Here is a 25762-nt window from a genome sequence, read left to right on the forward strand (position 1 = left end):
CAAGTCCAAGCCTTACCCCAGCACTGCCAAGGCAACCCCTAACCCATGGCACTGAGGCCTCGTCTCCACGCTGTGTGAACACCTGCAGCCCTGCCCTGGGCAGCCTGTTCCAATGCCCGAGCACCCTCTGGGGCAGGAATTGTTCCTCAGCTCCATCTAAACCTGCCCTGGTGCAGCTTGAGGCCGTTTCCTCTTGTCTCATCCCTTGTTCCTTGGGAGCAGAGCCCAGCCCCTCCTGGCTCCATCCTCCTGTCAGGCAGTTGCAGGGAGCCATCAGGTCCCCCCTGAGCCTTCTCTTCTCCAGATTAACCCCCCCCCAGGCCCCTCACTTGAGCTGGAGCAGGCACTGGCTATGCAGCTGTACTACAGGGTGCTTTGAGACTGAAACAGTGAACGGTCTCTTCCAAGAGAAGCACTTTTACACCCAGCCTGAGCCCTGGTTGCTCAGTGCCAGCGCACTCTTTGCAGCACTACGTGAACACATTAACCCCTGAGAGCACACTCATAGCCTGCAGACATCCTTGTACAGAGCAGGACACAAGCGGGACTGGAAGCAGGGCTCACTGTAACACCGGAGTCATGTTTTTACTTATTACTGCACTTCCTGGGGGCTTTCAAGGAACTGGAACCTAATGGTGCGATTCGGTCCAGCCTGATTCTCTCCTGTTCTATTCCACACCAGTAGCTTGCAGGGTATAAACCACTCAGCAAAGCTGCTCTAATGGAGCCGTAGGAAGTCAAACTTTAACAGAGTCTGGCCGAGCAACGTGACATTAAAGAAATACCATCAGCAGAGCACCCTGCAGCAGTGGTTTGCTCCCCCATCCATACTGACCAGGCAAACCATAGGGGTTTGGTGATGTATCACAGCAAAAGAAGTTTACCCAGAGCAGAGACAGCTTCCACAGCCTGTTGCAGTAGTGCCAAAGGGCTTTGGTAAGGTCAGAGTGCCACAGGACGAAGGTCCCACAAAATACAACGTTTTGCCTTCAAGTCACCCCTGAAGCAGCAGGTAAAGCAACCAAATAGGTGGTCAAAGAGAAAAGGCCACGGCGACAAAAATAGGAACTTGAACTAGAGTAAACCCTGGTTACAACATCTAAAACCTGCCTCAGCGCTCTGAAGCAGGTGCAGCTGAGCCAGAAAAACATCCACAGCAAACCAGAGCGTGCTTGGCCAGGCTGCTTTAATAACTAACCTTAGGGAAGCTAAAGGAGACCCAGACCGGCTCTGTGCATGACTCAAACTGCTCGAGTTCACGTCAGGACTCGAGCCCATGACCAGGCTCTGGTCTCAGGCGAACCTCCTGGTGTCTGGCAAGCCCTTCTTCACTGCAGGGGAGAAGCATTTACATCTCAAAGTTTCACTAAGGAGGAAACAATCTCCCCCTTCTTCATTAGAGGCTCTTGATGTAAGGGAAGGAGGGAGCAAGGGTGGGAAGGGGCACTCAGGCCTTTAACCAGAAAAACAAGAAACATTTATTACACATTAACCAACAGTTTACCCCGATCCTGAACTGAAGCCAGCAAAGGAGAGGTCCCACAGGAGGTTTTGTGACTGTTCCATAGGCAAGTCTGTCAGCAGAGCCTGGGATGCAGACACAGGCAGCTCACTGACACAAGCCCCAGTACAGGATGTGAACTATCTCACAGCTGAGCTCAGAAACACAAACCAGCACCAGCAACAAGCCTCTGCCAGGTCACAGCTCCACACTCAGCACCCACAGCTACAGCCCCAGCGCAAGAGGCTTCCAAACAGCAACACGTCCTCCCCCCCTCCACTCCAGATAACCCCTCACAGCTCCGCTGTCCGGGCTGCACCAGCAGATAACCAGCCCTGGGCTGGGCTGTGCCACCATGGGGGCATGGTGGGAGCACAGCCCCACAAGCAGGGAATGTTTTCCCACCTTCAATTAGGTCCTTGTGCCCTGACTAACCAGCACGTAACTAGCACTTGGGAAGCTCCCAAGCACAGCTCTTGAGTCACTGAACTAAAGGAGGTTGACAACCCTTGGCCCCATTTTACACTTGCGGAAACCAAGTGAAGAGAGCCTTGAATTACTTCCCGAAGTCATCAGTCGGAAATGAAACCAAGAAAGGAACAATAACCCCAAGCCCTCCCATGCCCGCTGGGTGCACAGGACGCTGGATCACCTATGTTGGGAGCTGGAATTGCCACCCAGTTGCCATCAGGAGCCACGCAGCCCCCGTGCACAGCTAGCATACACCACAAGGACACAAGGTGAGCTCCTGCACCTCTCGCCTCTCCCAGCTGACAGCACCAGTTTACCTCCTCAAGGTGACATCTTAAAGAGGGATTGCTTTAAGAAATCCTGGTTTATTCTTTAAAAGGAGCTGTCTGCTCCCACAGAGAACCCTTGGGAGCCAGCTCCCTCCCCTGCTCCCAACCTCAACAAACGCTGGCCGCAGTTCAGCGGCAGAGATTCCTGAATACCTCTGGCTTAGGAAGCACTTCCAGAGCAGAGAGCCATGTTGTCAGATAACATGAGCCAGAACTTCAGCTGGAAAATAATGCCAAACTTTAACCCCCTCCCTCCCCAGCTCCCGGAAGCATTTACTTACTTTTTCACATTTGCCTCCCCATTGGGAATTCTGCGTAGCTTCTTCTTCTTCAGGATCTTCACAGCTCTCCTACAGAGGGTTTCGGAGTCCAACATCTCCTTGACTTTGCCATAAGACCCTTCTCCAAGCAAGTCTCCCATCAGGTACTTGCCGATGAGCTTGGCTCTCTTCCGCCGGGGCTGGTAGATGACCTCGGTCGAGTCGATGCGATGGATGAAAGTGTCCATCCCCACAGACATCAGCTCGCCCTCTGCAAACATGCCCAGCTGCTGTGGCTCCTGCATATCCATCCTGGATTAAGTTCCTTAACCTGTTCTCCTTAGGCTCTCAGGGGTTTAATCCTGTCTGTGAGTTTCCAACACTCCCTTTGACTCCTTCTTGAAAAGAAATCTCCCGAAGATTGTACAAACATGAATAAAAAAAAGAAAACAAACCCAAAACAAAGCTACGAGCTGATTCCAGCTCACTTGGATGCGAAAAGATCCAGGCCTGGCTCCAGCAACACAACGTCTTTGAAAAAGAACATATATCTCTGCCCAGAGCCGCTCAGCTTGGGACTTGCTTTGCTTCCGACCTGGTCCCGCTGCTACGGTGCTTTCGAGTCAACTCGGCCTTTCCCCGTGGCCCAGTTTGGTTCTTAAGTGCTAGGTCATCCTCTGGGACTTTAGGCCACCGCTTAAAACCAGGCAACGAGCGAGTCCCTTTCGTGACTTTCCATCCCTAGAAGCTCATAGCGGCCGGCTCCGAGCGGGGTGGGGGGGTGGGAAGCGGTTGTGCCCCTGGGTGCAGATGGGGCGCTGGGGAGGGAGGGGGGGGTTCAGCCGTTTGGGAGCTGGAACCAAGTTTCTTTGAAGGAGTTTTCGGACACGGGAATTCTCACGTCCTCGCTTTTCACGCCTACAAAAGTTTGAGGCCTTCGGTGCCTGTCAAGATCTCCCAGGGGCATCCTTCAACCGCGCGGGTTCCACCTCGCACATGATGCGGCACCACCACGGGTCCAGGGGGCGGCCGGTGTCACACAACACAAACCCCACCACGGCTCCAGGCACTCGCCCTGCCTGGGAGCAGTCAGGAGGGGACTGCCTCTGCCCCGCGGCCCAGACGCCCCATTCCCGTGCCCAGAGAGGAAGGTCGCTGAGCGGATGCCCGTGTTCCCCCCCCCCCCCCACTCCGGGGTCAGTGGGGCTGGGGAGGAAGCAGCGGCACCACCGCCACACCCGGGACAGGCAGGGAGGGAGCGACGAGGACACACAACACTTTAACGATGGAACCCGGAGGAGCAGGACCCCCGGGGGCGCGGGGACCGCCGGTTCCCCCCAAGCCGCGGCCGAGCCCCTCGCTCCTACCGCGGGGCCGGGGGGGAAAGCCCGCTCGGACCGGGCCCTTCTTGCCGTGCGGGCCGCGGCCGGGCCTAACCGGCTGCTCCCTCAGCCCCGGGTTCCGCGCCCCGCTGTCACCTCAGGGGAGGGAGCCGTGAGGCCGCGTCCACCCCCCCCCCAACCCCCTCCTCCCCGCCGCCGGCTCCGGGAACCAGGCCGGGGCCCCGCCGGGCTCTTTAGGCCGCACTTCCCGACTGCTCCGGGACAATAATAAACAACGGACAGGAAATGGGGACGCGGGGAGCCGGGAGCTGCCCCTCCGCAGGGCAGCCGGAGGCTCCGCACCAGCCCCAGCAGCGAGGGAGCAAGCGCCTGCCCCGGTTCGCCTGTGCGTTAAAGGCTCCGGTGTGTGTTTGACACCGTTTCCAGCTGACGCTGTTCGCTTTCGGTTGGTGCGTGCAGAGAGAGAAGAAAACACCCCCGAGAGGTCCCCGGCGCTGCTGGGATCGGCTTTATTCTGTGTTTTGCACCGGGTTGAGCCTTTCTCCTGGGAGGGAGTTCTGTGCACGGACAAATCCACAGGTTCTGCTGGCTCAGGAGAGCGACAGGCGCTGACAGGATCACAAAGCGGAGGCAGGAGAGCCCTGAGCCCGTTGCCAGGGGCTCAGCAGTGTCCCAACAAGTTCCTCCATGTCCCCCAGGGAGCAGGGACAGGGCTGGGACGAGGCCCAGAGCAGCAGCAGCAGGAGGCAGAGGAACCCCCATGGGGGTGTGCAGCAGCAGAGCCCCTAGCTCCTGCCAGCCCTGCCTTCCCCTCCCGCTCCCTCACAGGCTTCTCTCATGATAGCGCCCGGCCACATGTGATTTACCTCAGTGTTGGCACCGAGCACAGTGCTGGAAAGCCAGCACCCAATTTCTGGTAAGTGCCGTGCTTCCCCTTCCCGAGAGGAATGGGTTCCCAGCAGCAGGAGGGCAGGATCGATTGGAAACCATCCATAGCAGAGAACAGCACAGCTCCCATCGCTGCTGCTCTGTATCTGCGCTGCATCAACTGCTCCCTGCACCCTCCAGCACACATGGGGTGCCCCTAGGCCCCCTCTACTTCCCCAGCGTGGGGCTTGTGGCTGCAGCAGGAGCTTCACCTCCAGTTGTGGGGGTCAACCTGCTCATGAGCCGAGGAAATCAGGTTGAGACCCACAAAGCTCAGTGCACAGCCCAGGGCCACCCTCCAGCAAGCAGAGCAGATCCCAGAGCCCTCGGCCACAGGGGGCAAGGAAGGGACTCCCCTACCCCAGGATGGCTCCAGCCCTGCCGCCAACACAGCGGGTTCTCTGGGGGCTGCTGCTCTATCTCTGAGCCACCTCTCCCCGGGGCTGGCAGGGGGCAGGGAGAGCTTCCCGGACCCGTGGGAAGTCAGGGGATTTCCAGGCTGTGGGAACAAACAGGAACCAGTGGCCGGCAACAGCAGCCAGGTCACCCCGATGCAGGCAGAGCAGCTCTCCAGCATGTGTGAGGGCAAAGCCAGCAGCATCAGAGCCATGAAACCCCCATCTCTGACCCCATTTCCCTGGGCTCTGAGCACTTGGGAAATGCCTGTCTCCTGTTGCACACCAGGAAGAATTGTACTGGTGTTCCCTTCAAGATGCTGCCTTCTCCTTGTGCTCTCTCCGTGCTCAAGGAGAGCGCCCAATTCCCTATCAGCACCCACGCCACTGCCTGCTCTCCCCTGAGCCTCCCCTCTGCACTCACCCGCCACCTGCACAGCCCAGGGATGCTCCTGAATAAGCCTCCATAGCCCCTCCCTTATTAAGAGGTGGCAATTAGAGCAGAGGCTTTATCTGCACCCCTGGCTTCCTAGCGAGCAGGAGCAGGAGCAGGAGCAGGAGCAGGAGCAGGAGCAGGAGCAGGAGCAGGAGCAGGAGCAGGAGCAGGAGCAGGAGCAGGAGCAGGAGCAGGAGCAGGAGCAGGAGCAGGAGCAGGAGCAGGAGCAGGAGCAGGAGCAGGAGCAGGAGCAGGAGCAGGAGCAGGAGCAGGAGCAGGAGCAGGAGCAGGAGCAGGAGCAGGAGCAGGAGCAGGAGCAGGAGCAGGAGCAGGAGCAGGAGCAGGAGCAGGAGCAGGAGCAGGAGCAGGAGCAGGAGCAGGAGCAGGAGCAGGAGCAGGAGCAGGAGCAGGAGCAGGAGCAGGAGCAGGAGCAGGAGCAGCCCCTTCTCTGTTATGTGGTGCAGCAGTGTCTGGTGTAGCTGGTGCATGGGTCCCATATGGGTTAGGGTTCTTGTGTATCTGAAGTGTGGCAGCATCTCATAGGCTGTGTCCCCCCATGGTGAGGATGTGCCAGGGCAGACCCCACAGTGCGGGGGCTGCTTGGTAGTGGCCCCCAGAGACCATGGCCTTGGTCTCTAAACCAGGAATTGGGCTGGGCCAGGGGGGTGAAGTAAGTGGTTGTGGGTCCTGCTGCAGAGGTGTTGGTGGTTACAGGAGGAGGTGGCTCACTGCAGGGTGGGTCAGTGTGTGTGTGTGTCCTGGGCATCTGCTTGTTCCTATCTGCCTTGTACTGAATAAATAGCTCCAGGGGATCTTGGACACTTAAACCATGGGGCTCGATTCCAGCAATTGCTCTCAGCTACAGGGGCCTGGAGGGGACAAGGACAGTCCTTCCTGCCCCCCCAGGCATGCTGCTCACCCCGCAGCGAGCCCATGGCTGTGTGTGGAGCAGGGCGATTTCTTACAGGGATGCGATTTAACAGAGCCGGAGGCTTTGGTGTTAAGCTCTGGAGCTTTCAGCAAGGCTGACACGACTGCTGTGGTTAATTAATGCCTGCAAATGAATGAAGCCCTCTGAGAGCAGCTCCTGTCGATGGGATTAAAAGCCCAAATAAGAAATGCTGTACTGGGGTCTGAGCGGAGAAAGGGAACCTTCCCCGGGGGTGGGGATGTGATTTAAACCCTCCTTCCTTCCCCCAGCTTGCTGAGCACCGCATCCTATAGCCTGGATTATCCCAAGGGATCCCTTTGCGTCCCCTCCCAGCTCCGTGTGTCCCCCGGCATAGCAGCGCTGCTCCCAGCACATCCAAGCACAGCCACCAGGAAGAAAAGGAACTATCCCAGTGGGAACGGGCGGGTGAGGAGCCCGCACTGCCCAGAGCTGGGCACCGCTGCCCGGTGACCCGGAGCAGGAGTTTGCCCCGCTCCAGCCGCGGTGTCACGGCCCTCCCTGGTCAAGGTCCCCCCGTGCTGCCTCCGGTAAGAGCCCCGTTCCGAAAGGCGGCTCCGTCTGCCCGGGGCTCGATCCCCCCCTCCCCTCCCCACCTCCAGAGATGCTCCTGCCGCCGCCGCCGTAGGGATGCCCAGGTAAAACCAGACCCGTCCCGGTGCTTTCCCGTCCTTATCCTGGGGCTCACAGGGAGCACGGACCCCACACGAGCAACGGCGGCTCCCGAGCCCTCAATTCCCCGCTCTGAGGCTCCCGTGCGCCCCTTCCCAGCGCTCGGGGAGCTCCGGTTCCGCGGGGAGGAGCTGCCTTTGGCCCGGCCCCGGGTCTCCCCCGGTCCCCCCCTCACTTCCGTCCGTGTCCCCCAAGATGGCCGCGCGGAACGCGGAAGAGGTGCGGAGAGGAGGCGGCCGCCGGGCAGGAGCCTGAGCCCGGGCCCCCCGGACGCAGGTAAGGGCCGGGCTGCGGAGGGTTCCGGAGGGCTCCGGAGGGCTCGGTCCCGTTCCTCCCCCCGCGCCGCTCCCCTCAGCGGGCGGAGAGCGCCGGGCCCCGCGGCGGGGCCGGGGCTTGAGGGGTCCTGGGGCGGGGGGGAGCGCGGCTCCCGGTCCGGTGCCGTCGAGGAGAGGCCGCGGAACGGGCAGCGAGCGCTGGGTCCCCCGCGGTGCCTCCCGCGTGTCTCTGGTGGCGGTCCCCGGGGGGGAAGCCGGGGATCGCCGGGTGCGGCCTCGGGAGCCGGGAAGCGGCAGCGGGGCCGGTTCCTCTGCTGCCGAGCAAGGACCGGGCTCTTGGGGCTTTGCTTGGCGGGACCCTGTCCGGGCGCGGCCGAGGCCGCGGTCCCGGTCCCGGTTCAGCCGCTTCTAAACGGGAGCGGAGAAGCCGCCCGCAGAAACGCACCGCGGGCCAGCGCCTGGCTGCCGAGCGCTGCCTGTTGTGGTGGAGCTCCGAGGGCTCCATTAAGAGCCTCCGAAACGGAGGAGCTCGCTCTAACGGGCACCGGTTCTTCCTGTAATTGACCCCTAACACAAGGTTGAGGAGAAGTAACCGTAAACACCGGCAGGAGAACGGTGACTACAGGGACAGCGAGGTGGGCTGCGGAAGGGCGAGTTCTGCAGGTTCCGTGCTGGGATCCAGAAGCCGGGAAGGGTTTTTCCCGTTGGTGTGGTGTTACTGCTGCAGACTGGGGTGCCTGGAGGACGTTGGCGGTGCTGGTGTCTCGCACAGATCCCCTCCGTATCACCTGAAGCACCCAGCTCTCCCCCCGCCTGCTGTGGGTGCATCAGTACAGCTTCCTCCCAAGTTTTACCTTCACCCAGAGTCTTCCATCCCCATCCTTGAGCAGGCTTCTCCTGGAGCGGCGTTCCTCCCTTTGGAACAAACCCAGTGGGACCAAGCGTTGTGTTTTGTCACATGCCAGCCATGGGACCAGGCTGCGTCTGCTCACTGAGGAGCTTCCAGCGCCTCCACCGTGGCTTTTGATCCCGCTGGGGTGCACGGGGACAGGAATTTGTTGTTGTTTTGGATTCAAGCAGTGAGCACATGGTGTGGTTGAGGGTGTTTCCTGCCTGAATGGGGCCTTTTCAATGGGTAAGTTGTAGAACCCTGAAACGGAGGGGCTGTGACAAGGCTGCTGACACAGGTTTAAAGCTTTCTGACTAGTGGCACTAATAAAGAGCTGACTGTGTAGTCGCTGAATGTTGCCCTGTGACGTTCAGTCGAGAGGCTGGATCTCTCAGGAAAGCCCTTTGGGCTTAATGAGAAGTTTTATATTCACTGCAAATGTCTTTTTTAAGCTTAAAACTCTTTGGTGGTTTTGGGTTGCACAATCAAGGTCTGTAGCCGTGTAGCTATGAAAGAGGTGAATACTTGCTTCTCCCACAGAGAAAGTGTGCCTGAAGGCTGGTCAATGTGTGTTTGTGTGCTTCATGGTCCCAGGGAAGCAGGGTGAAGCAGGGACCTGACATCTCTGCCCAGGGATGCAGGAGAGACCATGAACACTCGTGAGCTCAGTGCTGCAGGTAGCATCAGCAATTGGCTTTAATTGTGCAGCCTTGAAAGAGAAGTTTCCGTGGAGGATTTCAGCCAACTTCTATGAGTGGACAGATTAATGAACCTCTCTGGTGTTGCTAAAGCTGCTGCGCCGCTTAATTGCCTAAGGTTAATCCCTGGAAATGTAGGGAATGGCCCACTGGGGAGGATGCCAGCAGCAAGACTCCGGATTAAGCTTGTTCCCTCTGTGGGACAGTTACTATTTCTTGTCCAGAGGACTTTGCCCTCCCAAAAGTTGTCTTTGACTGTAATTTATTCTTCCCTGTATGGTCTGAGCTTCACAGGAGGAGGAGCAAGTGCTGCTTGAAGGGTAAAGCTCTTCCTTCTCTAGCAACACCACTGTCTGCAGAGGGCTCTCCAAAGTTCTCCCTTTTGCCTACACCACCATGTATCTTGCATAGATCTGGCAAGAAGCTCTGCAGTGCTCTCAGTCCTTCCCTTTGCTTACAGACTGACTGACTCCAGCGCCTGCTCTGTCGGATTCACACTGATTCTGCACTGTGTGACTTGTGTAGCCTGGTTGAGCAGCAGGGTTTGTCCCGGTTCTGTCTCCGTGTTGCTCCCAAGCTGGAGCCGTGCCCTCACCGCTCACTCTGCCGTGCTCCCAGTGCGTGTTCTTCCTTGCCAAAAGCATCCAGGGGATCAAGGTGGCTTAAAGGGCTTGCGTTAGGATGCCCTGGAGTGATTCCGTTTCCATCATAGATAATCAGTGGCTTATAGATTGCTGTTATCCTTCGTGTTTGTAACTGGGCTGAGCTGTGTTCCTCCTGTGCCAGACGTTAGGGTGTTTCCCTCCCCTCTTCTCTGTAACTCCTAATGTTACTTGGAAGTTGCCTACGTCAGGCCCACTTTTTGCCATGTTTTGTAATATGCAGGGTTGGAGTCTTCTTCCTTTCTGCACTTCAGCTGAGGTAAAAGCATGCTGTCAGTGTGTCTTCTACAACAGCTCTTGTAAGGAACAGGCTTTGGATTCTTTGGCTTTCAGCTAGAAATGCACCAGTCTTCTGCTTAAGAGTAGCAGTGAGGGAGTCACCCACAGGGATGTTCTGTCTCTGCCTTAACTTCTACCTTTGTAAATGAAATGCCTTTTCCAGTGGTGTTTCAGATTCACAAACAAGCAGAGCTGTACCTGTGTTTGCTCTGCAAAGAACTGGCTTTGCCTGGTGAAAAAGAGCTCAGCTGCAAACAGTGAAGAGAACAAAAACCCAAGGTATTTCCATTCCTGTTCTGACTTCTCTGCAGGCAAGCGATCTGACACTTCTGCTCGTGTTGGACCTCTGTACTCAAGATACTGGCCTCTGCCTGCCAGTCCCTGTTCTGAGGACGATGGAGCCTCATGGTAGCTCTGCAGGGGGGCTGTGATTGCAGCAGGAGGGTAGATCCCAGCTTCTGGCCCTTGGTTTTCCTGTTTCTTGGAGTGAGTCACTGCTGGGCTTGGCTTTGAAGCCTTCTCTTCTCATTCCTCAAGGCAAAACACGTTGTTTGGTCTAAGCTGTCCAAAAATATGGCAAAGAGAAACATGAAAGAGGAACTTGGTGCTCGAGATGTAAAATGGCTTTGAGAGTTCCTCAGGAGGAGGTTCCCGTTTCTTTGGGCAGTTACATATCGATTGTGGTGTAAAGAATTCCTCCCAGGAGCAGCTCTCCCATGGCAGTGCCTGAATGGATGGATGGAGCCAGGTGAGGGCATGAGGCTTGGGGCTCCCATTCTGATGTGTGTGTGGGGGGAATTAATCAGCAGCAGGAGAAGGAACTAGATCAGATTTCGGAGGTCTCCTTGTCATTATGGAGCACGTGGTAGTTCCCGATGAGCAGGTTTAGCTCCTGCTCCGTGCATACCTGTGGTTTCCTGCCTGTCTCCCGTTAACAAAGGCTGACCTGCAGCAGGAGGAAGTGCTTGCTCTGTGCCATGGGCTGGTTTCACCTCTTCACTTGCAGCTCCCCGTGAACTTCCAGCTCTGGCATCCAGAGCAGTTCATTGTCTTCCCACCTGAACCTGGCTGCTGCAGTGCTGCTCTGATGGAACTCCTCAAAAGCTCAAGCTGTTAAAGAGGTTTTGTGTCCCATAACCTCTGGGCATGATGTCAGGCTCCTGTAGTCATTCCTTGAGTGCCAGTGCTCCGAGTCTGGAGATCACTGCTGGTCCTTAGGGATGCCTCATTACTTGGCAGTTCTATTTTGAAGCTTAATCCACTCAGGAAGCTCTGGACATTCCTTGTCAGTGTTTGGTACCTAACAGCACTCCAACTGTTTCCTGTGCTCTCGGGATGTGACGTGCACCGGGGTTTGTGTTGGTGTCATGTCCTGGTTTGCTGACAGGCATTATTACAGTGTTCTTCACTGCTGCCCTTGGAGTTTCCAGTGCTCCCAAGTCACATTCCTTGCTGGTAGCACCTTAATACACTAAAAAAAGCACTAAAAAGTCCTGGTGGGCCACTTGTATTCCCCTGCAGCAGCATTAGCTCCAGCTGGGGAGCTCTGCTTTGCTGTGACAATGGGACCTGTTGTTTTGTTGGGGTGTATTTGGGAGAAGAGGTGAAGTGCTTCAGAGGAGTTTGCTCTGAGGGTGCTCTTGCAAACCCTGGGCCTTTGTGTTTATCAGGTTTTATTCCAGCGACAGGATGGGGTGTGGAAATGGGATTTTTGTGGTTTTCCATGATGGGGCAGCCTGGAGGATGGGAAGATGAGTGTGTACCCCTGTCCTTGTGATGGGTATTGTCCTGTGCTTGGGGTCAGGTCGATCTGGAGCAAGCCAGACAGCAAGCTCTTCTTATCAGAGTGTGAGTCTACAGTGAGGGCTGCTCCGCACTCCGTCATCCCAGAGCCTGATGTACCTGCTGGCTTCCTGCATGCTGAATCAAAGATGGTTTTACAGAACTGAAGCCTTTTTTAGGTGGAGCAGGTTGGGTTTGATGACATCCACTGTGTGCTCGGCTGCCACATCCCTGGTACCGTTCTTGGGTCGGAAGATGCGCCTTTGGCATCCTCAGCATCAGGGCAGCAGATGGAAAGGAAAAGGATGGAGAGTGAAGTCTTGCTGCCTCTTGTTCTTGATGCTTGAGTGTAATTTGGGACCCCCAGTAGATCCGCCCCCATGATGGAGTATTACAGCCTTCTCATTTCCTGTTTGTACTCACACTGTTGTGGTTCCTTGTGAATGCTGGTGGGGCACGGCTGCGGGTGTTGGAACTCACAAGGACCTTGTAGAGGCAGCTGGTTCCTGGCAGCTCGTGGTGGTGATCAGCTGTGCTGTGGTGCTTGAGCATTAAGGGCTCTGTGCATTAGAGAACCTGAGGGAGAAAGCAGCAAAGCCTGGAGAGGAGAGCAGGGCATCCCCAAGATGCTGGGTGGGCATCGCTCTGACACACAGCTTGTTTCACTTCTCTCTGGTGAAGCTTTTTACTGCATCTCTTCACAAGGGGCTCGACGTCAAGGTCTGCATCTGTGCGTCCCTCTTTGTGAGTTCTGTTGCAATAAATCATGTGGCTTGGGAGGAAGAAGGCCTCCAACATTTTAGTGTCTTCATTTACTGTCTTCAGAGCCTGGAGCCGCTTGGCAGGTGGGATGAGAACTCTGGGCTGCTGGATGGAGTTCATCTCGGTCCTTTACCTTCAGGAGGTGGGATACGGAGCAGGTTTTGCTTAGACAACAGGACCTGAGCATCAACACTTCATTGAAGTGTGAGTGGGGCCAGGGTCGTGCTGTGAGCTGACTGCAGCCAAGGAAGGCTGTGATGAAGCAGCTTCTAATGAGGCTTCAAGACTACAAGCGGTTGAGAGGCTGCGTTTGGGAACCCTGGTGCTAACACTTGGCCATGAAATCGGGAGGCCTGAGGCCAGCGTGACAATGTTAGTTGGGATGCTGGGGTGCTGGCTAAGTGGTTTGAGCTATTTTTTGCTCCTGGGCTTGTGGACTGTAAAGGCTGAGTGTGGATTTTATGGTGTAGTAAAAAGAAACACTTCTGCTTGTAAAGAATGAGGCTGCAGTAAATGTCTGGTGAACTCAAGCCAATGAAAAGGGTCTAGGTGGTCCCAGGCCTTTGTGAAGATTATTTGTTCTGTTAGGAATTGAGATGGTCTCAGGCTTTTGTGGGGTAGTGATCTATTCAGTGTTCCTTCTGCTGCTGTATAGACCTTGTTCTCTGCAGGGGATGCTCTGTTATGCTCTCCTAGCAAAGAAGCTGGCACCTAAAGGCACCTCCGTCACTTGGCCTCCCTTTATAGTTGTCTTTCTGCAGTCTGTGGGGCAGGGGGAGGAGGCAGAGCCTGCCTGAGCACTCAGGGCTGTGAGTCCCACTGCTGGCCTCTGCTCCTGGGGCAGCTCTAACCCAGCACGGGCTGGGGAGCTCCCATCAAGTGAGCACATCCCACTAGAGCGCATGGGGAATGCTGCTTCAGCCCGCAGGGCGACGGCCTCGGGACGTGGCTTGTGAAGGCAGTCGTGCACTGCAAGGGGAGAGGAGCCAGGGGCAGTGGAGGCGCCGGGCTCTGCTCTTCCACCAGGAACACAAGGGATTTGCCTGGTAATTCCTCAGCATGGGATGGGGATCGGTGTCAGCTTCTCACCCAGGGCTGCTGCTGCTCGGAGCGCGGCCCCTGCCACCGGAGGGGGAACGAAAGAAAGAGTCACTTGAATTTCGCTTTCCATTAGCGATGCAGCAATCATTTTGTCCGTGGAAAGGTCACTTCTCTTTAAAGGGGCTCTGACTCAGAAATGGCTTTTCAAAACCACCGCTTGCAGCAAATGGCAGCATCGGAATGATCGAAGCTGCTGTGGTTTAGAGCTCAGCTTCAGTTTGCCCGCTCGGTGAGGATGGACAGAGCAGTTTCATGTGCTCCGGGCTGCAGATGGGACCATGAGAGGCAGAGGAGGGGCAAAGAAAGGTCCAAGGGGAAGTAAAGGCATCCCAGATGCTTCTCTCTTGCTGCTCTGGTTGTGTAGGTTGCTTTTAGCATCTCTCTTTCTAATCCATTAAATCCAATTGGAAATCTGTGTCCATTTGAGTTATGAGAATGTAGCAAAGAGAAATGATTGAAGAGTTGGAACTTAGGTTGGGGGTTTTGGCTGAGAACTTGCACTGGGGCAGCATCTTGGCGTGAGGTTAATCCCTGCCAGGACAATGCTCTTGCTTCAGTAAACACGGTTCTGAAGTCCCATCTGCAGGATGGGAGCTGACCCAGAGGGGATTCCCTTGGGCCCTGCAGTGAGGGTTCCTGAGAGCCAGCGACCTCGGGGAGGTGCTGGCCAGGAGCTTGCACAGAATCTGTGTGTGTGAGACCAGACCGTTCCTCATGGTGAAAGCCACGTGTGTGTGTGTGTGTGTGTATTACAGAGCCCACGGTGCTGGCAGCCCCAGGAAGAGGAGAGGTGTGTTTGAGTTCAGGTCTGGCTCAATTCCAGGTGTGGTGATATTTGAGAGCTCTTTCCCAGGAAAAAAAACCCTTTTTCTAAAGGGGCAGCAGCATTTCACAGGCTGGTGCCTGTTTACCGATCTCTTGGCTCTGTTTGCTCTTAGAACTGTTGGTTTTTTTCCCCCCACTTCCCCTTTCATAACACTTAAATGTGCGTTTCTTTTCCACCTTAGGACATGGTGCAGGGTGAAGAGCACAGATAAAGAACCTCCCAGCATTCCACAGCCTGTTCCACCTGCCCACAGGACTTCATGCAGCAGGACGCAGGCTGATGCCCTCAGCACCCCCTGCCATGGATGGGGGGAAGAACTACCCACTGCATGAGCACCAGCAGCTGGGGCACAGGCTCCTCAGCACCCCCGGCCTCCCCCCGCAGCTTGCCATGGAGGTGAGGCCCCACGTGGGGGGGACACAGGCAGTTTTGGGGTGTCAACATCAGGGGCATGTAAGGAGGGGATCCTGCCCCTCTGCTCTGCTCTCATGAGACCCCCCTGCAGCGCTGTGTGCGGTGCTGGTGTCCTCAGCATAAGAAGGAGATGGAGATGTTGGAGCAGGTCCAGAGGAGGCCACGAGGATGCTCAGGGGCTGCAGCAGCTCCTGTATGGAGCCAGGCTGAGAACATTGGGGCTGTTCAGGCTGGAGAAGAGAAGCTGCGTGGAGACCTCAAAGCAGCTTCCAGTGTCTGAAGGGGGCTACAAGGATGCTGGAGAGGGGCTCTGCATCAGGGACTGCAGTGATAGGACAAGGGGTGATGGGTTCAGACTGGAACAGGGGAAGTTCAGGTTGGATATATGGAAGAAGCTCTTCCCTGTGAGGGTGCTGAGGCACTGGCACAGGGTGCCCAGAGAAGTGGTGAATGCTCCATCCGTGGCCAGGTTGGACAGAGCCTTGAGTGCCATGGTTTAGTGTGAGGTGTCCCTGCCTATGGCAGGGGGTTGGAACCGGATGATCTTAAGGTCCTTTCCAACCCAAACCATTCTGTGATTCTGTGATCCTGGGTGTGCTATGGGAGCTGTTTACCAGCCTGTCTGGGCAGCTCTCCAGGGGCATGGGGTATCAATTGGGCCTGCTGGAGGGCTGAGGTGACGGCTTTCTGCTGCCTTCCACGTGGCAGGAGAAAGATGAGGCTGTGATTAAAACAATGCCTCTCTAAATGGGAAGGGCCTGAAGACTTAGGCAGAATTACAAACTTTGTTTCTACCCCAACTCATCTCTGTGGCTTGCTGAATCTATTGCTGGGTCCAGCTGTGCCTCTCTGGGGGTGGCAGAGATCAATAGGGCTGTATTAGTCCCGATCCAGCTGCTAAAACAAGATTTGTCCCTGATGCGTTTGTCCTCAGCAGGGCAAGAAGCAAACGTCTGTCCCAAAATAGCTTACATGTTCCTGCAGTTTTCTCTTTATAACTCTTGAGTTTGTCCTATAGGAATAGAGAGGTTAAACCAAGAGGCCTGTTTCATGTTGCTTCAAGCGTGAGGTGTCACTGCTTTGGACACAAGAAAGGACAGATAAGAACTGATCAGTAGCTGAGTAATAAGATCCTGTGTTCCTTCTGTGATTGTATTGGTATGTGCAGAGCTAAAAGCTTCCCGGTAACGTTGGAGGCTGCTTAGGGAGGTGGGAAGACTCAAAGAGGATGTTTGGGTGTTTCTGTGCCAATTTCCAGTTAATGGCTTGGTCTCATTCTGCAGGGGCTGGGGAGGGCACTGACCCTGCGGCCCTTCTGGGGCCAGCAGTAGGAAGAGGGTTCAGAAGCTGAAAGCTTGGGGTGTAGCACTTGGTTTCTCTACTGGGAGAGATGAACCCCCCCCCCCCCCTCCACAGCTTCTGGAAGGCACCAAGGGAGGGAAGTGAGGAGCCTGGCCCCGGATCTGGGCACAGGTATCGCGGTACCCCTCTGCTGCCCTGACCATTGTGGTTTCTCCTTACAGACCTCCATGCTGGCCACCGAGTCGTTGAGTAGCTGCTACCCTGCCTCTTTCCCAGCCTCATCCTTCCCCAGTGAAAACCAGTGAGTGCTGCTCTTTGTGTCGTTCTGCTCTTGCACACCCCGTGATTCAACTGTGTCTTTGCTGCTTTCCTTGTTTACTCTGTTTCATGAACTGATGGGGAAATAATTGCATCACCCACTGATCTTGTGGCATTTCGTAAACTGCTACATCTTGGGAAAAGCAGCAAACAGCCTTTTTTTTTTTGACAACAACAAAAGATAAACCCTTTGTTTTTGGGTGAACTTGGAGGCTGCTCTAAGGGAGGGACAGCCTTGGCTTAGCCGGAGTTTGTGACACTGATGGAGGTCTTAAAAGCACCCCGTTAGCTCAGTCCAGCTGAGCAGATCCATCTCGAGCTGTATAGAGGTGGTGCAGGCAGGAAGAAGATGTTACTGGTTCCAGGGGACAGGCTTAGGGCTGAGGTGAAGCCAAGATCTTTTGCTGTGTAGGTGAGTGGAAGCTGACCAGCTACATCAAAAACACACACACAACCTCAACCGCACAGTGCAGCAGTCATGGGAGCTGTGACTTCTTCCTCTGGTTGTAACTGATGTTCTTCACTGATAACCTCATCCCACAAGGTGTGAGGTGGTGACTGTGGGCCATGTGAGAAGTTGGGCTTGACTTCTGCCTAGTACACAGTGCAGTTGTGATGGGTTTTGTAACCTCTGCCTCGTCACAGCGGCCCTATCTGATGGGAAGGACACCAGCCAAGTGCGTTCTAGATTCAGTGCAAAAGCTTTTCTAGATTCTGTGCCCAAAATAGCATTTTTGAGAGATCTTTGTCTAACAATAATCACTGTTCTTTCTTCTTCCCCCTTTATAACGAACCTCCATCCTGGCTCAGAAGGCAGGATGTGACAGGAGGTGTTTGGGACAACATGAAGCATCCTTGTGCCACCATTGAGCGCCTTGAGTTGGAACTCTCTTGGGACTAGGAGGTGTTGGTTGTTGGGAAGAAGGTTTGACGGCTGGTCCATGGCTGCTTTGCTCTCTCTGTGAATACAGGGAGTGGCACAGATACACAGGATGTGTTTTTATTTAGGTCAGAGGTGGGAGGGAGGAAAATAAAAGAAACAGAACTCGATATCCCGAGCTAATAACTGGCTTCCAGGTGCTTGAGGGTTTAGTTTCCCTTCCTTCCGAAAGGGATTTTAGCATCTCTGTGGTAAAGCAGAGACCCATCTTCGTGAGTGCCCATGTTCCTGCTGGCTTCTCCATTCAGTGGTTTGTCCCTGTTAGCAATCCTGGTGCCTGCTCCTCCGCCTGCAGCGCGAGCTGGCAAGGATGGGGCGGATGGAACAGGGCAGCTCCTGACATGAGGTAGCCCAGAAGCTGTCCCATAGGTGCTGAGCGCAGCTCTGCCTCGCCAGTTCCTCCCCAGAGTGAGAGCTGGAGAGGAGTTCTCAGCTAAGTTCAGCATCTCTGCTCTGAAGCTGCCTCTGATTGGAAGAGGTTGTACTTTTTGAGCGCGATTCCTGTAAATGACACTTGGTGAAGCCTCGGGAGAGCTCTAACACGGTTTCTGGTTTGCTGTATTGAACCACAGGATTGGATTGTGTTTGTCTCTTGTGTGGGGTTTTTGCTTTGACCATTTGTTCTGGGTTTGCCCCTCACTTTCCTCCTTAGCGCTGCTGGAAACGCGATAGCCTTGCTCCTGCAACGACATGCCTGTGCTCCACGCAGACGTCAGCTTGTTGACTTTGCTAGAGTTACATTTGGAAATGAGGCCTATTGTAGTTATTGTTTGCTAGAGAATGATTTAGGCAGGGCTGCACCCCTGGCTTCCTGTTTTTCATATCCTGGTAATGGTAAAAATCACCTTTCAGGTGAAATTTTCCATCTCTCCCATTCGCAGAACAATAGAAGGCTGTCCTTTTGTATTTGAAAATGGCAGCTGAAACTTCTTTAGGGGGTTTTAGGGTTAGGGCATTACAGGTAGGAATCCTGAAAGCGATGGAAACTGTGAAAAATGGGGTTTTAAAGGGAGCTGTCATTGCAGAGCAATGTGGAAACCAGGAAAGAGCAGATGGCGTTGGGGTTAGTGCATGTTTCTCTTAAATCCTTGCAGAGAAATCTCATTTGGAAGTGGCTGTGTTTGGACATGGCTTACTCTCATAGCAACAGCTTTGTCCTGAAGCAGGTTTTTCCTGTTTCTATCCAGTAGCTCATTTCCATGCTAGTGAATTTCTCTAAAAGGTACCAAAGCTCGCCTCTGCTTCACATTTAACCTGGGGAATGTCAAGTGTATTAAACCTTGCTGAGGGAACAGATGAGGCTTGGGTCCCCTGCGGGGAAGGCAGTTATCCCTCAAGAGCTGGGCTTCCTCACAGCATTCCTTGCTTCAGGGTCAGTCCACTTGTGCTGGTGGAGCTGGTGTCACGCATCCTCCAAAAGGTAATTCTCAAAACCTCAGTTTCCAGAGCACACAACCTCCTTTTCTTGCCCTTTTTGTGCCCTTTTCCACTTCTCCACGTAGGTATGGAGTGCTGCTTGAAAAGGAAAGTAGGCTTTGAGAACTTGGTCTGTTGGTGGGGGAGAAGACTGGTGCTGAGACAGCCTGTGAACCCCCCAGCTCGTCTCTGATCTTCTGGCCTGAGATGTGGTGTTTGTGGCTCTGAAAGGAGACAACCAGAGCTACAACAGAGCATAAAGCCCAGCCAGAATGCCCACAGGAGGTCCCCAGTGCAGCTGCAGCGTGGCCCCAGAGCACCGTGTGTGGGGATGAGCAGCAAGCCCATGGGGCAGCACCCTGCCACAGGATGGAGACCCAGCTCCTGGAGGGGATGCGTGTTGCATTGCTCACCTCCAAGATGTGGATCCCTGTAAGAGCCTGTCCACAGTGTGTTCCTCCAGGTCCTGCTGTTGGAAGTCTGAGTTTCAGGAAAACCGAAGGGAATGACCAATTCCCGTACAAAGAAAAGACACTCTAGCATCAGCTTTGCAGTTTAATTCAATCTCCTTAAGTTCTTACTCAAAGAGGGGTAAAGCACAGCACCAAAGGCACTACAAGGACTTTGGGAAACGTGCCCTTTCCTAGGAGGATCTCAAAGCAGCGCACCGAGTTGTTATCGGCTCTTTCTTCAGGCTGCAAGGAGAAAGCGCATCCCAACCTCACCGATTCCAAACCCGAGATGTAAAGGAAGCAAAATAACAGAGCAGAGCTGGTCGTTCCGCAGGCAGGGAGGCTGGGGCTGGCTCGGGCTCCTTCCCGTTACCTCAGCTGGCTCTCGGCCAGAGCACGAGGTGCTGCTGAAATGGGAGGCAGCGTGTTTGCTCTTCCGGTAAAGAGAGTTTTCCCCTTGCCTGGATAGTTCCTCAGCGCTGGGTGAGCTCCATCCTCCCGCAGGAGATGCGGTGGGGACCGGAGCGTTTGCACCAAACCTTCCCCGGGGTGTGAACGCATTGATTTCAGCACGGGTTTTCGTTTGGTTGAATGGGTGAGGAGGAGCCGTGGGTCAGTGCTGGGCTGTTCAATCCTGTGCCAGACTGCAGTGGGAGAAACTGTGGCAGCGCTGAAAAGGAGGGGAAAAGGCAAAGGGAAGCGGGAGCTGTTCTGTGTCGAGGGTTTTATCCGTAACCGTGACAAAAGAGCAGGAAGAATGTGTTTTGTGGAGCGAGAGAAGAGCGTTTGCACATAAAGCCCTGTTAAGTGCGCTGTGCCCATGAGCTGCCAGCCGCACGCAGCGCTTCACCCACTCCATGGCAGCGCGTCCGTGCCCAGCTCCGCTCCGGGGAGCGTCGCCTCTTATATCTTGGTTCCAGGGCTCCGTGCTGTGGGGTCTGGGCTCTGGCGTTCCCGAGGGGAAAGCGTCGCGGGGTGGCTCCAGCCCGCAGACGTGTTGGGTGGCGATTGCCCAAGCGCCGCGAGGGCACGGCCCTGACGGGAAAGATTACAGAGCACATTCCGTGCTCCTGCAGGAAGGGAAAGGGCTGGTGACTGCGAGAGCAAAGCCAGGCAATGGGGCCCACGGGCCAGAGCCTGCTGCTGCTGGGAGCAGGAAGGGAATCGTCTGCTCTTCCGAAGCTCTGCCCCTGTCTGCTGGGGGCATTGGGAAGACCGTTGCTTTACTCACTCCTCAGCTCGCAGAGCCCTGGCTCTGTGCAGGGGTACAATCACTTCTGTGGTGCTCTCTGGGGCTGCGTGTCCATAACGCCTCCACTTCTATCTCTTGAGAGCAGCAAACCTCCATCAGGGCGGGGGGGGGGGGGGTTTCCTCTCCACGGCTCTTTTGCTTTTATGGCCCAAACTGGTGTTGGGGTGTGATGTCTCTGTGGCACTCAGTGCTTCTCCTCATGTAGTGACTTCAATTCTGCTTTGTTGTGGGCTGAGATATTATTTAGTCCTGCAGACCGTTCTTATGTATTCAGTTACTGCGGGTCATCCCATAGCTGCAGCTTCACCAGTGATGATGGAGTCTGAAGCAACCTGAGAGATACTCAGGACTGCCAGGAAATAACTGCTTTTCCCATTTCCTTCCAGGCAATATTTTAATTCCCATCACGATTTTTATATGAATTCCATCAGCAGACCCCAATTCTTGGATACAAACTATGCATCTGTGGACCCCACGGACTTCTTACCAAAAAATGGTGACTTTCCTCAGGTAAGTGCAGAGCTGATGGCTCTGGGGGAGGACGGTGCTTGGTGGGGATGGGTTTGGGTTTCAGTGTTGCCACATTGAGGAGGAAGGATAGGACAGGTCCCTCCCCATGGCAGAGGTTGGAACTGGATGATCTTAAGGTCCCTCCCAACCCAAAGCAGTCTGGGATGCTATGCTCTTAAACCCAGCACCTGATAGGAGTTGTGTGCAGCTGGGGCAGATGCTCTGACAACAGCAATTCAGAAGCTGTTGGTGCACTTGGTCCCACTGTCCGTGTTGCCAACAAAGCTGTTGAACAGGATTGGTCCCAACACTGATCCCTGAGGAGCACCACTCGTTCCTGGTCTCCAGCTGGACATCGAGCCATTGAGCATAACTCTTTGCATGCAGCCCTCCAGCCAGTTCTTTATCCACCGAGTGGTCCACCCATCAAATTGATGTCTCTCCAGTTTAGGCGGTAGCTGAGTGGTCCATCAGCTCCCATCCCCTGCTGTGTCGTGGGACTTGATCTCAGCCAGCTTGGAAGAGCAGATCTGGGGAGATTCTTTGTGGAAAGGAGATTCTTTGTGTGAGCTGGGTGGCAAAAGAGCAGGAGGGCTCTGAGGAAAATCAGGCACAACTGACCTCCAGTAGCTGCCAGAAGAAGAAATCATTCCTGTGCCACTCTCCTGGAGCTCTTCCATCCCTTGCTTCAGCACCGTTTTCCACTCATTTCTTGCTGTCCCAGATGCCAGGGTGTTAAATATTAACCATCTGCCTGGAAAGCCGAAACGTGCCACTTGGAAGCTGTGGGCACACTTGGGTGGTGACATCTTTCTAGGTGACAGTGTAGGAAAGTACCTGTCTTTTTACCCTTGCCTAGCACGGTGGGAGGAGTGGCAGGGCCTGGCAGACTTTGTGCTGTTACGACCACACCAAACAGAGGAATGACACCAAAGAGAGGATGTGGGGAGTTTGCTGCATGGTTTGGGAAGAGAGTCTTGATTAAACCTGTGGTCACTGGGCAGGCAAATACGTCGAGTGCTTATGTGAGAACTCGTGCTGCCTTCATACACCAGCACCTTTGCAAGATCCCCAAATCCCATCTGGGATAGTTGGCCAGTGCAGGGATCTTGCAGCCCTGTGTGCATCAGCACAGCCTGCCTGTGCTGGGTTCTGCCTGCTGCCTGGGGGGGGGTCAGAGGAGGGTGCTGGAGGTGTCAGCTCTGATCTAGAGTGATGCTTCGTAATCCTGTGTGCGATCTGAGAGTGAGCCCTGAGCTCCGCATCCCCAGAGCCTCCCTGCAGCAGGGCTCCAGCCTGGCCTCCAGGCAGTTTGTGCCCTTCAAGAGCTTCTTAAGGATTACCAAAGAAGGGTTTTAAAGGTCTGAAGAGCAAATGCCTGATGATTCTGAGCTATTTGTGTGGTGAGCACTTTGCTGCTGGTGGTCAGAGGATTGCTGGTGCCTGCTGGGGCTTGGAGGGTGGGAAAGGTGCTGCGTTTCCTCCAGCACTGGCATTGCTCTCCCATCTTCAATCTGTTTCATCTCTGAGGCTCTCAGCTGGACCCTCAGCTCAGTGCAAAGCCTGAGGATGCAATGAGTGGGAATTGCTTCCCAGTTGAATCATTCCCTGCAGCCGTTCAGGTCTGGTGAAGGGCGATTGTATCACAGCAGCATCACTGCATGTTGGACAAGGTGCTTCGGTTGCATGCCTAGAGCAGCCTAATGTGAACTTAAGAACTTGCTTCCTCCACAGTACTTTTGGTTCTGGATTGCTCTGGGGTGATTCAGCCTTGCTGGCCTATTGGCATTCTTTATATAAACAAGTGGCTTAAACTGAGGTTTAGGAAACAGCTACATGAGGCCGTGATGGGGTCTGAGAGTGTTTCTCGGGAGCTGTTGTCTTCAGGCAAGGTCTCACCCCCAGCTGTTGCCATCTCCTTATGGAAGAAATCTCCTGCCTGCACACGTGTCTGCAGCAATCAGCCCTGAGGACAAGTCCATTCAGGTTTCCATTGCCTTCTGCTGCTCATTCCTCCAGTCTCAGGGCTGGTGAGCTGGAACCAGTGCGGCGAACCTGCTGCAAAGGGCTTTTTGTCCTCTCAGCACTGGTGCTGTCCTGTGTCACTGGTGGTGAGAGCTTCATTGCCACAGCCAGACCCTAAACACTTTGGCCTCTGTTGTGTGTCTGTCCCCAGGGCCTTATCGTGACAGCAGAGCAGCCTGTTTGGGAAAAGCATCCCTGTCCCATCAGTCCTTGCTGCTCTTGGCCACCACGGCTTTTTTCTTCCAACTCCACTGTTCTGCCCTGTTGATGATCACTTAAAGCCCAAGACCACCTGTTTCCTTTGAGCCTTTCCTTACCTAAACCCAGCCTGCCTGTTTCTGACCATCTCTGTTTGCTTTTGCCTAACTTAGCTTGCTCCCTGTGCTCCAGAACTGGGCTTTGCTGGATGCCTGAAGCCTCCTCTGCTGACTCCACTTGCCCAGGTCCCACTGGAACATAACCCTGACCTTTCTGAGGTGGGCTCCTGCTCAGTGTGGAAGGTGCAGACTCGCCTGTGAGGGTTTGGCACAAGCTCCCCCCTTTCCTGCCCTGGGAAGCAGCTCAATGTATGAACACTTGGGGTACCCCTCTTAAAACCCGAGTGGTGCTTGGGCTGCAGGAAGGTCAGTCCCGACTGATTTTGCCTGTGGGAGAAGGAGGAATTGGCTGCTTGTGGGTAAAGTCATTTGCAGTAATGCTATAAAGATGCAATTACAGCCTCGTTTGATCTGCTTGTGGGGGGCTCTTGACCACTCCTGTTAATCATAAACCAGCCCTCTTCTCCCTCCCAGCCCCCTGCAATCTCCTGTTCGTGTTTCTTGTTAAAGGGGGAGGAGGAAATTAACCTACTCTTTAAAAAGTATTCATTTCTCAAAGTGCTTCAGTGCCCAGAGCTGGGGTGATTTAAGACAAATCAATGCAGCAGTTATTAAATTCAATGAAAGACTTGGTTCTGTCTGAAACGAAGAGTTTCCTGGAATAAGAAACATCCTGGAACTTCCTCTTGCTGTCCTGGAGTTACGTCCACAGGGAATAGAGGAATTAAAATCAGTTTGGAGGCAGTTAACTGCCTCTGGTGCCTTTGAAGCATTTTCTGTTCAAGTTCCTTTACGTGCTCTTTGGTTTTGCACTCCGGGGCTGGGATTTGGGCTGGTTTAATTCCACTTGACTTGGGTGAGATGCCCAGTGCTCACATGAGGCCTTGGGGTGTTCAAAGGAAGCCCTGGCTGCAACCGCTGTGCTCACATTGTGTTGGTGTTGACACCCGTGGGTTCGTGTGTGCCCCTGGGGTGCCCGTGGCCCCAGGGGTGGGGTACAAGGGCTTGAAGGGCTCCATTCTGTCCCCATTGCAGACTTCAAACAGTGATGCCCACCTCCAGGCAGGAGGGAAGGGAAGGGCAAGGATGGGGAATGGCTTCTTGGCAAGAATCATTCCCTGCCTCCTCCCTTCATCAAGCTGACAGAAGTGGGAAAAGGGCTGCTCTGAAACCCAGAGTGCTCTGAAAAATGCTGGTAATAGGATTTAACAGCAGGCCACTGGGAGATGCTTTAAAACAGGATCCGCCTGAGCCAGTCCGGTTGGGTGACGTCCCCCATCACCAGTTCTGCTGGTGGTCACTGCGTGTCCTGGTGTGGAACGTGCCTGAAGCACCAGCGGTCCTCCCCCAGCAGCACCACGGGAACTGCTGCATCCCATGGGAACGCCACCTCCGGGCGTGCTTCTTTCCCTGCCTCCCGGATTCGGTACTCCAGGAGCTGCAGCGTCTCCCTGCCACATGCTGCAGGCAGGGTCACTGCAAGGAGCCCTTTGGTGAGCAGAGCCAAGCCTTGCACCCCGCTGGGTGGCATGGAGCAGGAGGAGGAAGGCACAGCCTGGCCAAGACGTGCTCTCCCATCCTTCATCCCTCTGGGAAAACCCAGCCCTGTCAGGACAAGCTGCAGGGTTCAGATGCTTGGTGCTTGTCCACCCTTTGGCTGCTTTTGGAGTGACTTTTCCAAGGCAAAGCACTGGGATCTGGTTCTGCCTGGAAGCTCAGCCCATGCTGTCAGTGTGGTCAGGAAGTGTCCTGTAAGGAGGTGGCAGAGGATGCTGTGGAGCTTCCCCAACAGTTATCCAACTCCTTGTACCTCCCTGGGTTTGACAGGAAGTCAAAGCAAATGCTGGACTAATTCTGCATCCCTGTCTATCAGCACGTGTGACTGTGGGGAGCAGGAATGCTGGGACAGGGTGTTAGAATTCCAGGTGGTGATTTCTCAGTGGGTTATCTTCTGTGGTCTGGCAAAATCAGTGTAGCAGCCCCAGTTATCTGTAAGGACATCTTGCTTCCTCTTGGCAGTCCCATCCTGCTGCCTACCTTTTGCCCCCTTTGTGCACCAGCAGAAGAGGAAATAACCCACCTGCTCCTTCATAAACAGCCCTTGGTTAGTCCCAGGGAAGAGCTGGTGGTTTGATCCAGGGCACAGAGCAAAGCCAGCAAGTCACTAACCAAGGTGTTTCAGGAATGTATTTGGTCTCTGAGGTTCACGTGTATCATTGAAGCACCGATCCCAAGCTCCAGGGCACTACCAGCTAATGC

At 54.9% G+C, this 25762-nt stretch overlaps 2 protein-coding genes across 3 annotated transcripts in view; one reads left to right on the plus strand and one right to left on the minus strand.

Annotated features, from left to right (window-relative positions):
* Positions 1 to 3675, minus strand: part of STK11 (serine/threonine kinase 11) — a 33408-nt gene extending 29733 nt beyond the window's left edge. For both annotated transcript variants that reach the window (XM_057407429.1, XM_057407430.1), the window contains exon 1: positions 2583 to 3675. In XM_057407429.1, the coding sequence (XP_057263412.1) occupies positions 2583 to 2872 (290 nt within the window). In that variant the 5' untranslated portion in view covers positions 2873 to 3675. The remainder of the gene's footprint in view (positions 1 to 2582) is intronic.
* Positions 3676 to 7389: 3714 nt separating this feature from the next.
* The window catches only part of SBNO2 (strawberry notch homolog 2), a 46503-nt gene continuing 28130 nt past the window's right edge, over positions 7390 to 25762 (plus strand). The window contains exons 1-4 of the mRNA XM_057407432.1: positions 7390 to 7559; positions 14739 to 14953; positions 16495 to 16574; positions 21038 to 21161. Of these exons, the coding sequence (XP_057263415.1) occupies positions 14837 to 14953; positions 16495 to 16574; positions 21038 to 21161 (321 nt within the window). The 5' untranslated portion in view covers positions 7390 to 7559; positions 14739 to 14836. The remainder of the gene's footprint in view (positions 7560 to 14738; positions 14954 to 16494; positions 16575 to 21037; positions 21162 to 25762) is intronic.

This window comes from Pezoporus wallicus, unplaced genomic scaffold (genome assembly GCF_028554395.1).
Source record: "Pezoporus wallicus isolate ANWC-B61680 ecotype Strahan unplaced genomic scaffold, APGP_CSIRO_Pwel_v1 contig_14048, whole genome shotgun sequence".
Taxonomy (NCBI): domain Eukaryota; kingdom Metazoa; phylum Chordata; class Aves; order Psittaciformes; family Psittacidae; genus Pezoporus; species Pezoporus wallicus.